Source organism: Podarcis melisellensis, assembly GCF_964234715.1.
Source record: "Podarcis melisellensis genome assembly, chromosome: 3".
Lineage (NCBI taxonomy): Eukaryota > Metazoa > Chordata > Lepidosauria > Squamata > Lacertidae > Podarcis > Podarcis melisellensis.
Genome location: NC_138530.1, coordinates 39,447,459 through 39,463,707, shown reverse-complemented (window position 1 = coordinate 39,463,707; position 16,249 = coordinate 39,447,459). Strand labels below are relative to the sequence as shown.

At 40.2% G+C, this 16,249-nt stretch overlaps 1 protein-coding gene across 5 annotated transcripts in view; it reads right to left on the bottom strand.

Annotated features, from left to right (window-relative positions):
• The window catches only part of LOC309366639 (zinc finger protein 318-like), a 28,630-nt gene that overhangs the window by 3,756 nt on the left and 8,625 nt on the right, over window positions 1-16,249 (bottom strand). For 2 of the 5 annotated variants that reach the window (XR_014166823.1, XM_081905363.1), the window contains exons 4-6: window positions 13,114-14,523; window positions 11,983-12,082; window positions 11,424-11,696 (exon numbers count right to left, since the gene is read on the bottom strand). Coding sequence is in view for 4 of the 5 variants with exons in the window: in XM_081905363.1 (XP_081761489.1) it covers window positions 11,449-11,696; window positions 11,983-12,082; window positions 13,114-14,523 (1,758 nt within the window). In the remaining variant the exon portion in view is untranslated. Of the gene's footprint in view, window positions 1-4,318; window positions 11,697-11,982; window positions 12,083-13,113; window positions 14,524-16,249 lie in introns of those variants that run through there. The other 3 variants (XM_081905364.1, XM_081905362.1, XM_081905361.1) reach the window with 3 other exon arrangements.

The window sequence follows — 16,249 nt, the reverse complement described above, 5'->3', positions numbered from 1 at the left end:
TGCTGTCTTCCACCAGCTGCAGAATGGCTGTATATACCACTAAAACACCTGCTAACTGCTTTGTTTGACCCTGACACACACCTCAGAAACCCCTGCCCTTTGAGTAAACTGGTGGGTTCTGAACAATATCCTAAGGCAATAGTAGGCATATGTCAAACCCCAAACACAGCAACCAGCACTGGCATGTGGTGGTGTTGGAATGCTGTACATGCAATATTATGCCATATTATTTGGCTGATTTTTGACACGTAATCAGCCACGCAAACATGATCTTGGTAACTCATTTGAAATCGAAATATGTCAGTGTCTTATCAAACTGTATTCCTGTCCTTTGGAACTTGTCAGAGGGATAGTATAACTGGCTAAGGGCACTATCTAACACAATAATGGAAGGAAAGGGCTTTTGGAAGTTTGTGCCCAATAATCAGTTGGCCTACTGCCCAGTCAGAAGTTCAGCAAAACGATTAAAATTCCTGCAGCAGACAAACTCTATCGGAGGTTGTTTTAATTAGTAAGCACAAATGCACACACTCAATATAGTTGCTTCAAGAAGGGTTCTCTCTCTGAGCCTTGAGAGGGTTTTCAGTCTTTGCTTAAAGTTCTCAGCAGGTCAAAAGTCCAAAGTTGCCAAAATCCTGCAACTTCAGTCTTCTGTTTCTTCTTTGCAAGTCTTTACAACTCTCCCCAACAATCCTTCACCATTCTCCGCCACCACCACGAAATTCTGTAATGACAACTTCTGATATAGACCAGAACTGCATGCCAGTATGCACAGCGACAGAGATCAGACAATTACGAGTAATCTGGGGGGGGGGGGGAATCCTTTTCTACCAACTCATGGAGAATTAACTCATGACTTAAAAAGGTCCACCTGACCCACCATCATACAAAGGACAAAATACATGACTTGGCTAGCAACTTGAGGTGGTGACCTTCTGTAAGCGCAATAAATATGCAAAGTTTTCAGATATACGGACTCCATATGAGGATCTATTTGCTTGAATGAAGCTGGGATTGATCTGGATGACCAGGTGTGACCCCCTCCATCAAAAAACTACACACAGAAAGTAGGGTTTTGTTTTATTATGGTTTATTACATCTTGTCTGATTGCATTCCCCATTTCCCTTAAAAATATAATATTTATACGACTACAAATAATTCTTGAGAACACAGACATTTTGGATTTAGAAGATTTTAACAATATTTTTGGGTGGCATGCATATTTGTGGTATGACAAGGTTAAAGCTCATAAAGCTTTTAAAAATCATATTGTCAGGAAAGCATTGTATAATATCTGGATTAAATATAAAGACTTGTTGGAAAACAAAACCCCAAGGTGGTTGTCGCCAATGGAGGCAAAGGCTGTGAAAAGACTCAATATGGAGTCCAAATGGCCAAAATATTGGGAAATTCTGGAACAAGAAGGGGATAAATTGAAATTGCAGAGTTTTGAGAAATTAAAAGATAAAGTGCGAGATTGGCTTCATTATTATCAAATAATGGAGGCTTATAAGTTGGACAGGAAGATTGGCTTCCAGGTGGAAAAATCAAAATTGAAAACAGAATTGTTAGAACCCAAAACTAAGAATTTGTCAAGAATGTATAACTTGCTGTTGAAATGGAATATGCAGGATGAAACGGTTAAATCAGCTATGATCAAGTGGGCACAAAATATTGGTCATAACATTATGTTTGCTGACTGGGAACAGTTGTGGACCACCGGTATGAAATTTACGGCATGTAATGCCTTAAAAGAAAATATTATGAAAATGATTTATAGGTGATACATGACCCCAGTCAAGCTTGCAAAAATTTACCACTTGCCTGATAATAAATGCTGGAAATGTAAAGAGACTGAAGGTACATTCTTTCACCTCTGGCGGACATGCCCAAAGATTAAGGCTTTCTGGGAAATGATATATAATGAAATGAAAAAGGTATTTAAATATACCTTCCTGAAGAAACCAGAGGCCTTTCTCCTGGGTATGGTCGGCCAATTGGTGCCAAAGAAGGATAGAACATTCTTTATGTATGCTACAACAGCAGCAAGAATACTCATCGCAAAGTATTGGAAGACACAAGATCTACCCACCTTGGAAGAATGGCAGATGAAGGTGTTAGACTATATGGGATTGGCAGAAATGACTGGCAGAATCCGAGACCAGGGAAGAGAGACGGCAGAAGAAGATTGGAAGAAATTTAAGGATTACCTTAGGAAACATTGCAAAATTAATGAATGATAGAATGACGTTGGTTTAGAAATTAAGTGGTTTTCAGCTGTAATGATTAAGTAAAAAGAAAAGAAAGGCTAAAAATCAAATGAAAAATAAGGGAGAGGATTTGCTGAATTAATAATTAGAAACTGGAATACAGATAGGGGAGGTATGAGGAGGTCGGGGAAGTAAGTTATAAGAAAATAAGGGATTGAAATTATACTTGTTTTTGTTTGCGTTTTGTTTGTATTATTTTGTTTTTATATAATTTTTGAAACTTTAATAAATATATTTTTAAAAATAGAGGTGACAGCAAATTAAGTGGTATATAAATTGTCAAAATAAAATACAGTTTTGTATTGATGAATGACAGATTGGGGGTAGAAACCTGCATAAAGCTTTCCACTGCTTTAGGGCAGGGGTTGGCAAGGTTTACCTCGCCTGGGCCGGTTCACTCCAGCGGAGATCCCTCCGCGCCCACGATTTCCAGTGTCTGCACAGGTGCAATTTCCAGCGTCTGCGTAGACACGATTTCCGGCGCCATGGAAGCGTGTCCCCATGCCACGCTGCTTTAGTGCAGCGCGCAGGGACTCGCCAAGTGGGCGGCTCAGTTCAGGGGTGGCTCATGGGCCAGTTAAACAACCCCTGTGGGCCACTTGTGGCCCATGGGCCTTAGGTTGCCAACCCCACAAACATTCCATCAGCTTATATTTGGACATATGCCGAAGACCATTGTATTACAAAGAGTTACATGTGATGCTCTGCAAATTTTCCCTTTGAATGTCCTCAGAGGTGCACAGGCCTGGACCTAGCACTTGCAAGAAGTTACACTAGCACAGCTTTGTAGAGATCCGAAAGAGTTAATCACTGCTTGCTAGAATCAGCACTTATTCTAGAAAGCCTATCTGACCAACAGCGTGGGAGATATGGGACCATGTGTCCTTTGGAGGGCTGGCAAGCAGGATCCCCACACATTAACTCAGTGCTGAATAGAGTAGCAGGTGAAGATCTTCTCCATCACATCCCTTTATAGTCCACCATTTGTTCTGATTGTTCTGACCTTGCAGACAAGGTCATGGGAAGATGACATCAAGCACAGGTGACCAAGCGTCACCGGCATTCCCAGATATTTTCCAACGTGCAAGCCCAGTTATGGGCAGTAGGAAGCTCAGTGCCGACCTATAAGGATTCAACCCATTGTTTGCCCAAAAAGGGAAAGTGATTCTCCAACCATAGATGGAGCTGTAAGATGTTTAAAGAGCGACTTTAGTAGTCATCATTGTCCATCTTTGGCAGAACACAGCACAAGCATTTCTGTTTGCCTGACAGAAAGAGCTGTTCTGTGTGCTGTTCTGGGAGTTTCCCTAACTCTCCCCACCTCCAAGTCAATTGGGGGGGGGGTAAAGGGAAGGCAGGTCAACTTATTGCACCAGCAGGAACCTTGCACTGTCTCCTGCTAGCTACATAGTTGAATTAGAACTACAGGGTTGAATGTCCTCCTCAAAGGAGTCCATTCTTCTGCCGTAGGACTATAGCTGTCAGTCTTCCTGGATCTCACAGTTCTTGCACGGATCGCTGCCCTCCAGAAAGACAATTAAGCCTGCTACAGAACTGAGCCAGACTTGGCTTGACCAGTTTGCTTCTATTCTGTTCCATGGCTCTCCTGTAGACCCTATGTTCACAGCAAAAATTATTCCCCCCAAATGTGAACTGAACAACTCAGCACCTTCCAAAACAAGTTAACACCATGGGTGGACAAACAACCATTGGTCAAGTGCAGAAACCTACCCAAGATTTTGGAGCTGAATTGCTACTAGATTGGCACTCCATTCCAGCCTCATAAAGATTCAGAAAGTGTGTATCAGACTCAAAGTCTACAGTAATTCTGCAACATCCTTCCATTATCGTTTGCATCTTGCCTCTGACTCTATTGATTAACTAAAAGTCAAACACCTCTGGCATATCTCCTTCCAAAGCTCACTCATCTAGCAAAAATTGGATTCAGCAGCATGTTAATGTGAAATCTCCTACCATATTTGATGCACCTCCTGAGTAAAACCATGCTTTTACTAAACACAGATTTACTCAATGACTCACACAGGTCTTTTCCAAGACAGAAATTATGTTTATTGAGCACACCAAAACAAAATATATACATCCATTACAGAAATGAGGAATAGCTCAGCAAATTATGTGCCTGCCAACATATTCATTATCAAGGAGAGGATCAAGAAACCAATGTCCCCTCCTTTGAGACTTCTTAAACGCATGTAACACTTTAACTAAATATCCAAGGACACAAAAGAAAGTGGCAACATGCTATTGTTGTTTTTTCATCGGTGTCCCCTCGCTTTTTGTGTAACATCCAGCCTGATCGAGAACTCAAAAGGTTGGCTACAAAGAGGACTGGACTGTAAAAGCAAGAGGAATTTTCCCCTTGCTGCGATACCTCTGGCTGCCTGCTTCTCTGGAGGTAGCTGAGCAATCCAGCTTTGCTCTTGCTCCACCACAGCCCAAGGAGGTGTGACTGAGTCAGGACCCAATTAGGGGGCAGCACACAAGAACTAGCGAAAGTTGAGGTTTCACAGCAAGTACAGGGTTGGTTGGGGGCATCAGTTAGAAGCACCTCTCTGCCATGCAAATGGCTGTGTCCTGATGACTTCTGACTGGCTAATGTTGCCAATCACAAGGAAACTCTGGGTGAGGGATGAATGTCCTCTCAGGCTATTTTCAATGGAAATTGCTAAAAGCTCATTCTCCAAGAGAAGGAATTGCTTGAAAAAACTGTGAGCTGCAGATCAAGGTGGGACCTAGCAGCACAGTGATTGCTGACTGGATGCATGCATATACACCTTGCAGCTGACTGGCCAGTAGAGCTAGAGACTGAAAATCGACTCCAGTGAGACTAATCATCATGGTCGATGCTGGGGACAGGGTAAAGAAGTAGGAAGTTCTGGGTTTATTTAAATGACTTGTTTCTTTTCCGTTTGAGCAACATAAGAAAAGATATAAAGACCCACACCCTCACCAGAGCACAGTCTCATTCCAAAGTAATTCAGTATCATGTAAATATTTCCCGTCAAATAAGTGTCCTTCCATAAATCTTCATGAGCTGTAGGTGGTCTGTAGTCATGTTCTGTTGTCAAAGCATACAAAAAACCAAAACCATGTTGTATATTTGATTTAGCATTGTTCCTCAGGTCTTGAAGTTGTTGTTGCCTTTTCTATTAAAATTAAGTCCCAAGCTTGCATAAACCACACTTCAAACAGGTCAGCATTTGAAGTTCTCCAGTGTGTAGCAATGGTAAGCTGTGCTGCCACAATAAGGCAGATAAGAAGATCCATTTGAGTAAGGTTCTGGGCATCCGCAGCAAAAATGGAGAGAAGAGCAATCTTGGGGTCCAAAATAATCACCTTTAGAAGTGCCTTCATCCTAGATCGCCAGAAAATAGAAGCCCTTCTTTTGGTTGTTTGAGAATATGGGCACTGACCTCTCTTACTTATTTGAGTATGGACTCTCAAAAAAACATTAGAACCTGAACTCCTCCTTTGAATTGCTAGTAGCTCTCTTCTCTCAATCACATTTCTCCAATCCATTCTGTCTCCTATACCTTCAAACACCTTCATGCACAACTGCTACCCCCCAAACTGAACATTTAGCCCTCCAGATGATGTTGAACTACAACTTTCATAATCTCTGATCATTGCCCATGCTGGCTGGGGCTGATGGCAAGGCTAACGTCATCTGGAAGACTACAAGGTTCACATCCATGGGTTACATCTCAATTACCAAGCACACCATATGTTTTGGTCTTCTATCTGTTCTACATATACTTGCTAGAATCATTTATGACTATGGTACTTTAAACTCTGCAGTTTCCATTTACACACTCTAATTATTAAACTGTTTCACTCTGTAATTACAAAACCCTTTCCCAGTACTTTTATCTAAACGTATAATGGCATCAGAGAAATGAGAGAATGCTGCAGGAGCCCAAAGCACATTTGGCAAGGGGTCAAGCAATCATTGCCTAACACCACCATCTGGAGTCAGTTCCAACTCAAGAGGGCCTAACCAGAAGGCTGCCATGGTTGAAAGCCCCTGAAACATCAATGGTGTTTTGAGACAAGACATTGTGCAATGTTTTCCTCTGTTTCCTGTGGTTTTTTCATGGCATCCACACCATCTTGTCATCCTTTTGCAAACATACCACGATGTTTCTTCCTTTCATCCATAACTTTATGTATGGATGCCTCTTTGCTCTTTTACCCTTTACAATTATTTGGCTATGGTTTTGATTTGGGTAAATGACAATTCCAGAAAGCTATCCTTTAATCACAGCTCTTCTCTTCTGCTCTCACCTGATCACACTATCCATGCAATTTTGTTTCTTTCCATTACTGCTAGGCATGTTACTACTTTTATAATGTTGCAGAGATCTCTTTACTAAAGACCTTTGCACAGTGTATATGGACAAATTTCTGCAGCTCTATTTATTTTTTGAAAAATTGCAATTTAAGGTTTCCAGCAATTCTGTTAGCACTTTATAATGAATGACCATAATAAATGTTCCAACTTTTAGTAAAAGGAGGTATTTGCCAGTTACATTGTGTGCATGTGTCATTGTACAGAAGACATAGGCTGTTTTTCAATCACACAATACAAATTATTGTGATTAGAAATGAAGTACAGTCGGAAAAGGAGAACTGACTGTGGCCAATCAGAATGTCAAAGTTCTGATATACCAGCATTCCAATTTTTAAATTTTTTTTAAGCACATGCAGGTCTATGAAATACATGAATTCGTGGTCAGGAAACACATGAGTGGAAACGGGAAGTGATAGATATGATGGATGTGGTGCAAAGTGTGAATTGTTTTGTTCCAAACACATCTTGGCATGATCCACTCTCTGGTATAGACTGGAAATAGAGTGATCAAATAAAATGAACACAAAAGTTTGACATGGTATGGATGGTAACTTTTAGTTCCACAGTCTCAAAAGGAAAAACAATGTCCTTGTTCACAAAAAGCCTTGCCCCTGGAAGCACATCAATATAATCAACAGGGTCACACTTCCTCATCTTTCAGCAAAACCAAGTTAAGAATTGGAGTATAAAACCAAATACTTTCAGTTCATAAAAGAAAAATCTCCATTCTACTGTATCAAATGCTCTTTCTCCACTTTTTCTATAAGTACTTTTTATTGGTTTTCATATACATATAACAAAATATAACTAGACAAATAAACATAATCATAACACCCCTCCCCGAAGTCTCTCCAGATATCTGGTAAGTATTCATGTCCCTATACTGTTTGTCCCTCTTTTCATTTTTCTGCAGGATTCTCTGATGTTATTCTTCCAGGGTTGCAGGGCAGCATCTGTCCGCAATGAGGTCATCTTCTCCAACTGAAGTATCCAACTATCAAGAAGTATACATGGTCACAACATCTAGATTTGTAATGATGAAGCAGATAACATATTTTGTAGACCCCTTTCACTATTACACACAGGTCCCACTATTGGAACACTTGTTATCAAAAATTTCAGTTATACCCAAACTGCTGATTAAGATATCTGAACAGCTGGAGCTTGCCCACTTCCTTACTTGTTCATGCTCTGCTTGTTGCCAGCAGCCATTTTAAGCAGAAACCATGGAGGCACGGAGAGAGATCAGACAAATCAGGGAGCAAGAGAGATTGAACAAATCAGCTTTTCTTTTGTTTGGTTTTGCTGATTGGCTGTGGCAGTTTCAGGCATAAACCAGGGAGGGATTGAGATTGGACAAATCACAAATTAAAAATGTTCCCATAGGAAGTAATGGAAATCACCAGCTTTGTCATATGAATGCTGACCTAACAAATTATTTTCTTGATCAGAGGAAGGCATTGGACCTGCGTGTATATGAAATGCATGGCCATCAGATGGCATAAAAGGCATCTGTTTTTTACTTTACTTTCAGTATAGGTTATTTTCTCAGCTATAGCTAATCTCCAAACATTTTTTTACTATAGGTCTACTCTCCACTGCTTCCATTGGCCTGGCAGGTAAGTAGAAGCAGAAGCTAAATGGATTTTTAAAAGCTTGTTCCTCAGCTGTTCCAGTTGCCTGCTCTCTTGTCTTCTGAGCTGCTCCTCTAGGCATGCTGAGCCTGGCAGCAGTACACCTGTTGCCAGAAGAAGCCAGTTTCCTTGGTGGACATTGACAGTATCCAACTGGCACGTTTCAAATAGTTACACATTGTATGCACAGGAAACCATGTGTTAAAGTCTTAATTGTGCTAGATAAAGTGGGAAACAGGTGCCTATAAGAGTAACTCACTGTCAAGATATGGATTTTTCTGTGGCCAGATTGTTACAGATCAGCAGAAAAACCAGAGTGTACACAAAATCCTCTATAAAATGAATCTTTTAAAAAACACAAATCTATACATAATTTTTAGGATTGCAAAAATCACTATGCACAATAATTTGTTTTAGAAAATTTCAGTTGTTGGCTAAGCAAGTGTTAAAATAGATCATTTTACAATTGTATCTTTCTGATTATATAATGTAGCAATCTGAGCAATCTATACATGTACTTCTAATTATACATTTAGAGTCCTAGAATGCACAATGGCAGAATCATTAACAGCTGAAATGATTATAAAAGGCTTTCTGTACCAAACATGTTGATATAATACAGATTTGCTGACTGCAAAATCCAATCCTTTTTGTTGGTATATTTATGATGCTTGTTTATATTTTAAGCATTTTTACCCCGATATTCAGCCATAAAAAGCTTCTAGAATGTTTATTTTTACTAACAGCACAATAGGACTGCAGCCCCAAACACCTTAATGAGAATGGTAAGGTAAAGGACCCCTGGATAGTTAAGTCCAGTCAAAGGTGACTATGGGGTTGCAGCGCTCATCTCACTTCAAGCCGAGGGAGTCGGCATTTGTTCACAGACAGCTTTCCAGGTCATGTGGCCAGCATGATTAAACTACTTCTGGCGCAACAGAACACCATGATGGAAGCCAGAGCGCATGGAACCACTATTTACCTTCCCGTCGCAGCAGTACCTATTTATCTACTAGTACTGGTGTGCTTTCAAACTGCTATGTTGGCAGAAGCTGGGACAGAGCAATGGGAGCTCATTCTGTCAGGCGGATTCAAACCGCTGACCTTCCGATCAGCAAGCCCAAAAGGATCAGTGGTTTAGACCACAGCGCCACTCATAATTAACAATTGTATGAATACTTGGAATGGCTGCAACAGTCACATTTTATTGCTTTTGTCTCCTATGATGCGAATTCCTCGCAACAATGTGAATGATGTCTCACTGTCACTTGGCTCTCATAACACTTGTAAAACTGGGCTTTGCAATAAGACTTCTCTTAATATGCCTTTTGCATTCTGTTAATGTTAAATGATCAGTTTGTTATTAGTCAGTTCTTGAATATCCAAAGGGCAACTGAAACACAAACCAATGGAGTTTCAATGTTTTTCTTTTAAAGAATCCCTTTCCCAACTTCTTTATTGATATATGAGAATGGTCTAAATGTTCTAGTACTGCTATGTACAATTTTATATCATTACCATTTATATTATAGTAACTATTGTACTTGAAACTGTTATGATAGTTTCCATCCTACCCATAATCCTGCTGGTCGATTCTCTCCTCGTCCCCTGGATCAGCCCCCCCCCTCCATGCACACAGAAACAGAGAGAAAATGTGTGCACACATATACATTGCTAATTTGAGTAAAAGTCCAATTTAGTAGAATTAATATGAGCCTTAAGCACTGAAGAGGTCAAAGAGGAAATGGGAAAGAAGGTGACAGAATTACATCTGGGTTGACAAGTCTTTCTGAGATCTTTCAGTGGTGGGGACATAATTGGATAAAGGTTTACAGCAGAGGGCTTTTTCTATTTAAAGTATTTGCTGATATAGCAAAGCCAGAGCAAAGCAAAGCAGTGCTGGTACTCTGAATTCTCTATGGGGCTATACCACCCTACATTTAAGTTACAACTTAGAATCCTTCTAAGTGCACTGGAGGGAAGGGTGAAGTACGGAGCCATGTTTTCTCCTCACAATGTTTACTGAAGGATGCTACATCATAACATAACATCCTTTCTGAGATGCATATAAGGCGATAGAGTTGGGATGGAAGGATCTATCAATTTTGGTTCTCTGTTCCCATTTTTCTAATCTGAAATGCAGTTTCTACAAAGATTTGCTGTAATAATAATAATAATAATACATCAGCACTTTAGTGTGCATTTCTTCTAATTAAGAGATTTTTGTATGCAGTTCTGACTAATGGACACATTTTTGCAATTTCCTCTAATATCACGTGTGCGCTATTTTTACTAATATCTTAATTTTTATGCACTTTCCCCCAACAGAGGCATTTTTTAAATATATGCATTTGGTTGTTTGGATGGAGAACTGCATTGCAAAATTTGGGTATGGGTGAAATTTAAAGGATGGTTGTGTTTCAGTTTTCATATTGTTTTGGAAAGTGAGAATTTGATAGATTCGGCATTCAATGAGAACTGATCAAATTTCTCTCCTATCCCCTAGTCAAGTTTTTTATGTTGTGAACAACACTGAGATCTATAGATTTAGGGCAATATGCAAATTTAATGAACAAAACAAAACAAAACGCCACTATTGATTTGCTACAACAGTAAAAGCTATTTATAAAAAGGGGTGGTGCGGGGGAGAGAACTCTCTGCTGCTACCTTTTACATGTGAAAGTCTCCTACCTCTGAAAGGCTTCTGAGTTTTGACAGCCTAGTGCTGGGAGTGAAAAAATTTCTCCCATCATTGCAGTCTGACAACAGAGCTGTGAAGGAGGGGGGGAACTGTAGATAATGATTTAGGATTAACCTTGAGCGGCTTAGAAAATTTAGAGATATCTTACCTTCTATTTCCGTGAATTTGGTAGAGTTGTTATATTGCATCAGCATTTAATTTATACCAAAGCCCAAGAGACAAAACTTCTTAACAACTATTTTACTTTCCTTTAGACATAAAACAGTAATTCACAACATAGGACTCATAAAATAGGAAGTTAATTGAAGACTTCCTGGTTTGTTTATTGGCTTATACAAAGGGAGAAGCAAAGGGGATACATGCATGGGCAAAAGACTAATTTATATCCAGACTAATTAAATAATTATTATCTGAACTCCCTTGGTGAGTGCACCTGTTATTTTACCTGGATTGAGTTGCAAGTTATCTCCTCATTTTTTTCCATTTTCTGACTTGTCTTTTTCTGATGAGTCTTTATTTTCAGAAGGCTGCTTCCAGGCTTTCTTAAAAATGTTAATCCCCAAGATCAGAGCTACCTTATCAAGCTCAGATTGCTTTTTCTCTGCCGCATCATAATGCATCTGCAGCTGAGCAACTTCCTTTGCTATCTTCTCTCGTAGTTGGTTCACTTCCACCAGCAAGGGATCTTTTGCCTTACGCATCTTGCGCATCATCTCCCCTAAGCCAGTCAAAGTGGTAGAGTGGAAAGCATAAGAAAATCATTAATACATGCAAAATTATTTTGGGTAATCAATTATAAGGTACCATTTTGGTATACCCAAAAGACAGGAGCAGGGTTTGCATTACTGTATGAAGAACAGACAGTTACTTGCAATGATTTGGGTTGCACCCTAATTAATTCCCAGTTTAGGATAATACCCTGAGATAAAAACAAATTATGCAATGTCCAGCATACCACTTTAGAGGATAGTAGGGGAAAAGGAAGAATAAAATGAGTGCAGTACCTTCCTGTTTTGTAAGTCTGTTTAACTCAACTGTCAGATAATGCAGTTTCTTCTGTCGTGCTTCTTGTTCAGCCTTCAATTTCCCTCTTTCCTCCAATACCTAGAAAGGTTTGTGAAGGGAAGGAAGGTATTAAAAATCCCCTTTCCATGGATTACAACACAACTAAAACTACAACAATCACTGAAAGTAAATATTTTCATCTTATGCTTGCTAACTCAGCCTGTGATTCATTGCACCCAGCTCCTAACATACTAAATGCCACTAAACATGAAACATACTAAAACTTACTAAAGCTTAAAAGCATGCAGGTCCTGCTTTCTGAACAAAATGCGTTCCCAGGAAATCATTTGTTAGGCGTATGTTCACATAATGAGCTTATGATTTCCATTATTTCCTATGGGAACACTTCTATTTCGTAATTTGTTTGATCTCTCCCCCTCCCTCCCTGGTTTCTGCCCAAAAGGGCTGCTGCTGACCAGCAAAACATGAAGTAGGCAAACTCCATCTGTTTGGGTATCTGAATTTGCTGCTTGTGTAGTGAGGTTTGGGTATAATTCTTCGTGTTTGGCTGAGATTTCAGTTACCAAGTGTTCCAATAGCAGGACCTGCATGTAGATTGTATCCTTAAAGAGAGACTGTTTAAGACCTTAAATCCAAGAATGTAATCTTAAATAAGGACTCAATTCTGCACTTGGTTTCATATTTCATTATGTGTTAGGAAATGATGTGCAGTAGAAAAAGTATTACAGTGGTACCTTGGGTTAAGAACTTAATTCGTTCCGGAGGTCCGTTCTTAACCTGAAACTGCTCTTAACCTGAGGTACCACTTTAGCTAATGGGGCCTCCCGCTGCTGCACAATTTATGTTCTCATCCTGAAGCAAAGTTCTTAACCCGAGGTACTATTTCTGGGTTAGCGGAGTCTGTAACCTGAAGTCTGTAACCTGAAGTGTCTGTAACCCGAGGTATCACTGTATATATTTTTAAACTACAGTATAAGGCATTCAGAAGTAAGTCTATAAGGATACTATCCACTTCCCAATAGCAGCAACTACATTGCTGCTATGTGGAAAAGGAAATGTGGTAGAAGGGGGGAGGAAGATACATCTGCTTGTAAGATAAACATTCTCACCTTTTGTTTCTGAACAGCTCGATTTCTATCATCAGGTATTTTTTCCTTAGCGCCTTTGGGGGTAGGCTGAGGGAGCAATTTGGAATGAGGAGCAGAGAAAGGGGTTTGAACAATCATAGATGTCTTTCTTTTGATATCACAAGTCCTTCGTGTTGTGGAAATTGTCTGAATAACTCTGACGTTGGAAACTGAATGATTTGGTGGCACTGTTGGAGTACCATACTCAGGTGCATTTGGAAATTCAGGAGCAGCCTGCTGGGGAGGAGCATACGGGGCCCAGCCAGAAGCTGCATAAGAGAAATACTGTCCATATGGATTATAGCCAGGAGGGGGCATTGTGGGAGGTGGATAGTTTTGTGGCAGTTGAGTTGCACCGAATGGTAAATAGAATGGAACACTATACTGGGGATATATGGGAGCAGGAAACATATGAGGAAGACAAGGTGGGGCAGATGGAATTGGAGATGCCATGGGAACAGCTTGCTCTTGTGGGAAATGATAATCTTGCCTTACAATTTTGCTTTCAGTGTGCTTAGAATGTGAAGCAGGAGACATCTCTTTAGATGGTGGGAAATAATCAGGAGAGGGAGAGTGGTTCCACCTTGACTCTGGAGAATGAGTGTCACTTTTACTGCAGTGCCTTTCCTTAGACTCCCTAGATTCTTTCCTAGGTTTATGAGAAGCCACTGAACGACGATCAGGAGAACGAGGTGCTTTCTTCCCATGGAGGCGTTCCTGAGTGCGGGCAGCAAGCTTACCAATTTCAGCCACCCCAATGTCAAGACCAATAGTTTTGAGCAAGTCATAAATTTTCTCATGCTCTGGTCTGGATTCTTCTAAAGTGTCTGATTTTACAGACAGACTAGCAGGAGGAGAGTTCATTTTCTTCCTTCCATGTTCTTTATCACCACTCAATGTTATCCTTTGAATAAAAATTGAGTCATCCCCATTATCACCATAAAGAAACTTCTCTTCAGCCTCAACATCATCAACGAGGCTGTTCCTTCTCTTTTCTTGAGTGCTGGTAGAATCTGCTTTCATACTCAGAATGTGTGAAAAGCCATTCCCTTCCTGGCTGGCTCTTTCATGGGGAAGCAAGAAGTAACTGTGCTGGTCTTCATGCTCTGATGTGGACTCATGACACTCTCTCTGATTCAAAAAGCTCCCAAAATTCTGTTTATAATGGGAAATGTTTTGTTTTTGGCCAGAATGCAGCTTCCAATTATGCACATTGCCTTCAGATGTTGTATTTGCAGGTTCTACATCTGCATTTTTATTGAACTGTTTGAGGAATTTCACCTCCTCAGTTGAAAAAGGAGCAATGCTGTTGGTTCTCTGGGGAAAAGGAAGATCATCTGAAAGAAGAGGGGGCTCTTTGAGAGAGGCAGAACTGCTAGAAAAGACTTCAGGCTAAAAAGAAAGAAATTGCCATTTGTTACTACATTTTGCAAGGAGGCTAATCACTTTCCCAATCTATTAAGACAGACATAACTTTAATATAAAGGGTTTATAGTCAGTAGTTCATAACACTAACAAAAACTGTAAGACAAAGATAAAAATGGAATTGAAAGAGACAAAATAGTTCCTAAATACCACACTGTTACATCTGCATAAGATGGCCATTTTGATTAGGGATGGGCCATACTTTAAGAATGTGAGAACAGTCTGCTGGATCCAGCCAGTGGCCCACCTAGCCCAGAATCCTGTTCTCATAGTGGCCAACTAGAAGCCCAAGGGAAGCCCACAAGCAAGAGCTGAGAGCAACAGCCCTCTCCCCACCTACAGTTTCCAGCAACTGGTATTCTGAAGCATACCACCTTCAACACAACAGTGAAGGCAGAGCATATCCATCAGGGTTAGCAGCCACTGATAGCCATAACCTCTGTGAATTTGCCAGGCTCTTTTAAAGCCACCCAAGTTAGTGGCTATTACTGCCTCTTGCGGACAGGAATTCCACAGTTAAACTATGTGCAGTGTGAAGAAGTACTTCCTTTTGTCTGTCTTGAATCTTCCAACATTCAGCTTCCTTGGATGTCCATAAGTTCTAGTATTATGAGAAAGAGAAAACTTTTCTCTAGCTCCTTTCTCCATGCTGTGCATAATTTTATACACTTTTGTCATGTCACTTTCACTGCCGACAATCAACACTCCTGCCTGATCGTCTTTAATAGGGCACTGGAAGAGAAAGTGACCAATTATCCCCCACTAAAGGCCAACCCTGGCTTGCAACACTGATCTAATGAGCTATAAAACTGCCAGTACAGCGAGGTAAGATTTGTCAGCTTGATACCTTGGTAATAGCTGTGCAATTCTTGCCCCTACTCAAGCCAACCCTCGTTCACAGTGAGGGCAACGAGAGGGCTTTGTTTGCCCTGAATAACACTGTCATTTAGACAAAGCTGAGGGGCTATGCAGTACCCTGAGAATCATTCTGCGATGCCTGATTTACTGAGATTACACAGCAATAATAGAGGAGAAGAAAAACCATGTCAAATGAGTAACTGAGGAGCAACACAGTGGCTGTGGACAGGGACAAACATATGTAAAACAATACCTTTGGAGATTTGAAATCAATATTTTCCACCAAACCCAAAGTGTTTTTGCACCAAAACATTCACAAGCAAGCATTATGTGCAGCTTTGGTTATGGCAGCTACAAAAAGATAATTCCCACAGGCATATTGTTACTATTATGAGAAACGAACTGATTTTTTCATATGATGAAACCCTGAGATAGAGAGAGCAGGATGCCAAAAAGGTACTTGCCACATCATAGTTGGCACGGTTTTGAAAAGCATTATTTATTTACAGTATTTAGTATTGGAACCACCTGCCAAGGTGCTCTCTCTCCACAGCTACACAACAGAAAAACAATCCAGTCATGATAGTATGAAATGTCACCTGTTCAGAGCATTCCATACCAGTTTGAGAGAATGTTTGCAGTCCAATCCAACTAGGTAATTCTAGTATTAAGATTCTTGTATTAGGTTCAAGCAGGTTAAAAAAATGCACAACATGGTAAATGTACTGCATAAATTGCCAACTCTTCAATTTCAGCCTACACACAGATGTTAATAATAGTACCCTTATTTTGTTTGCATTCAACCCATTGCAAGTGCCATTAAATGGTTCAAAAC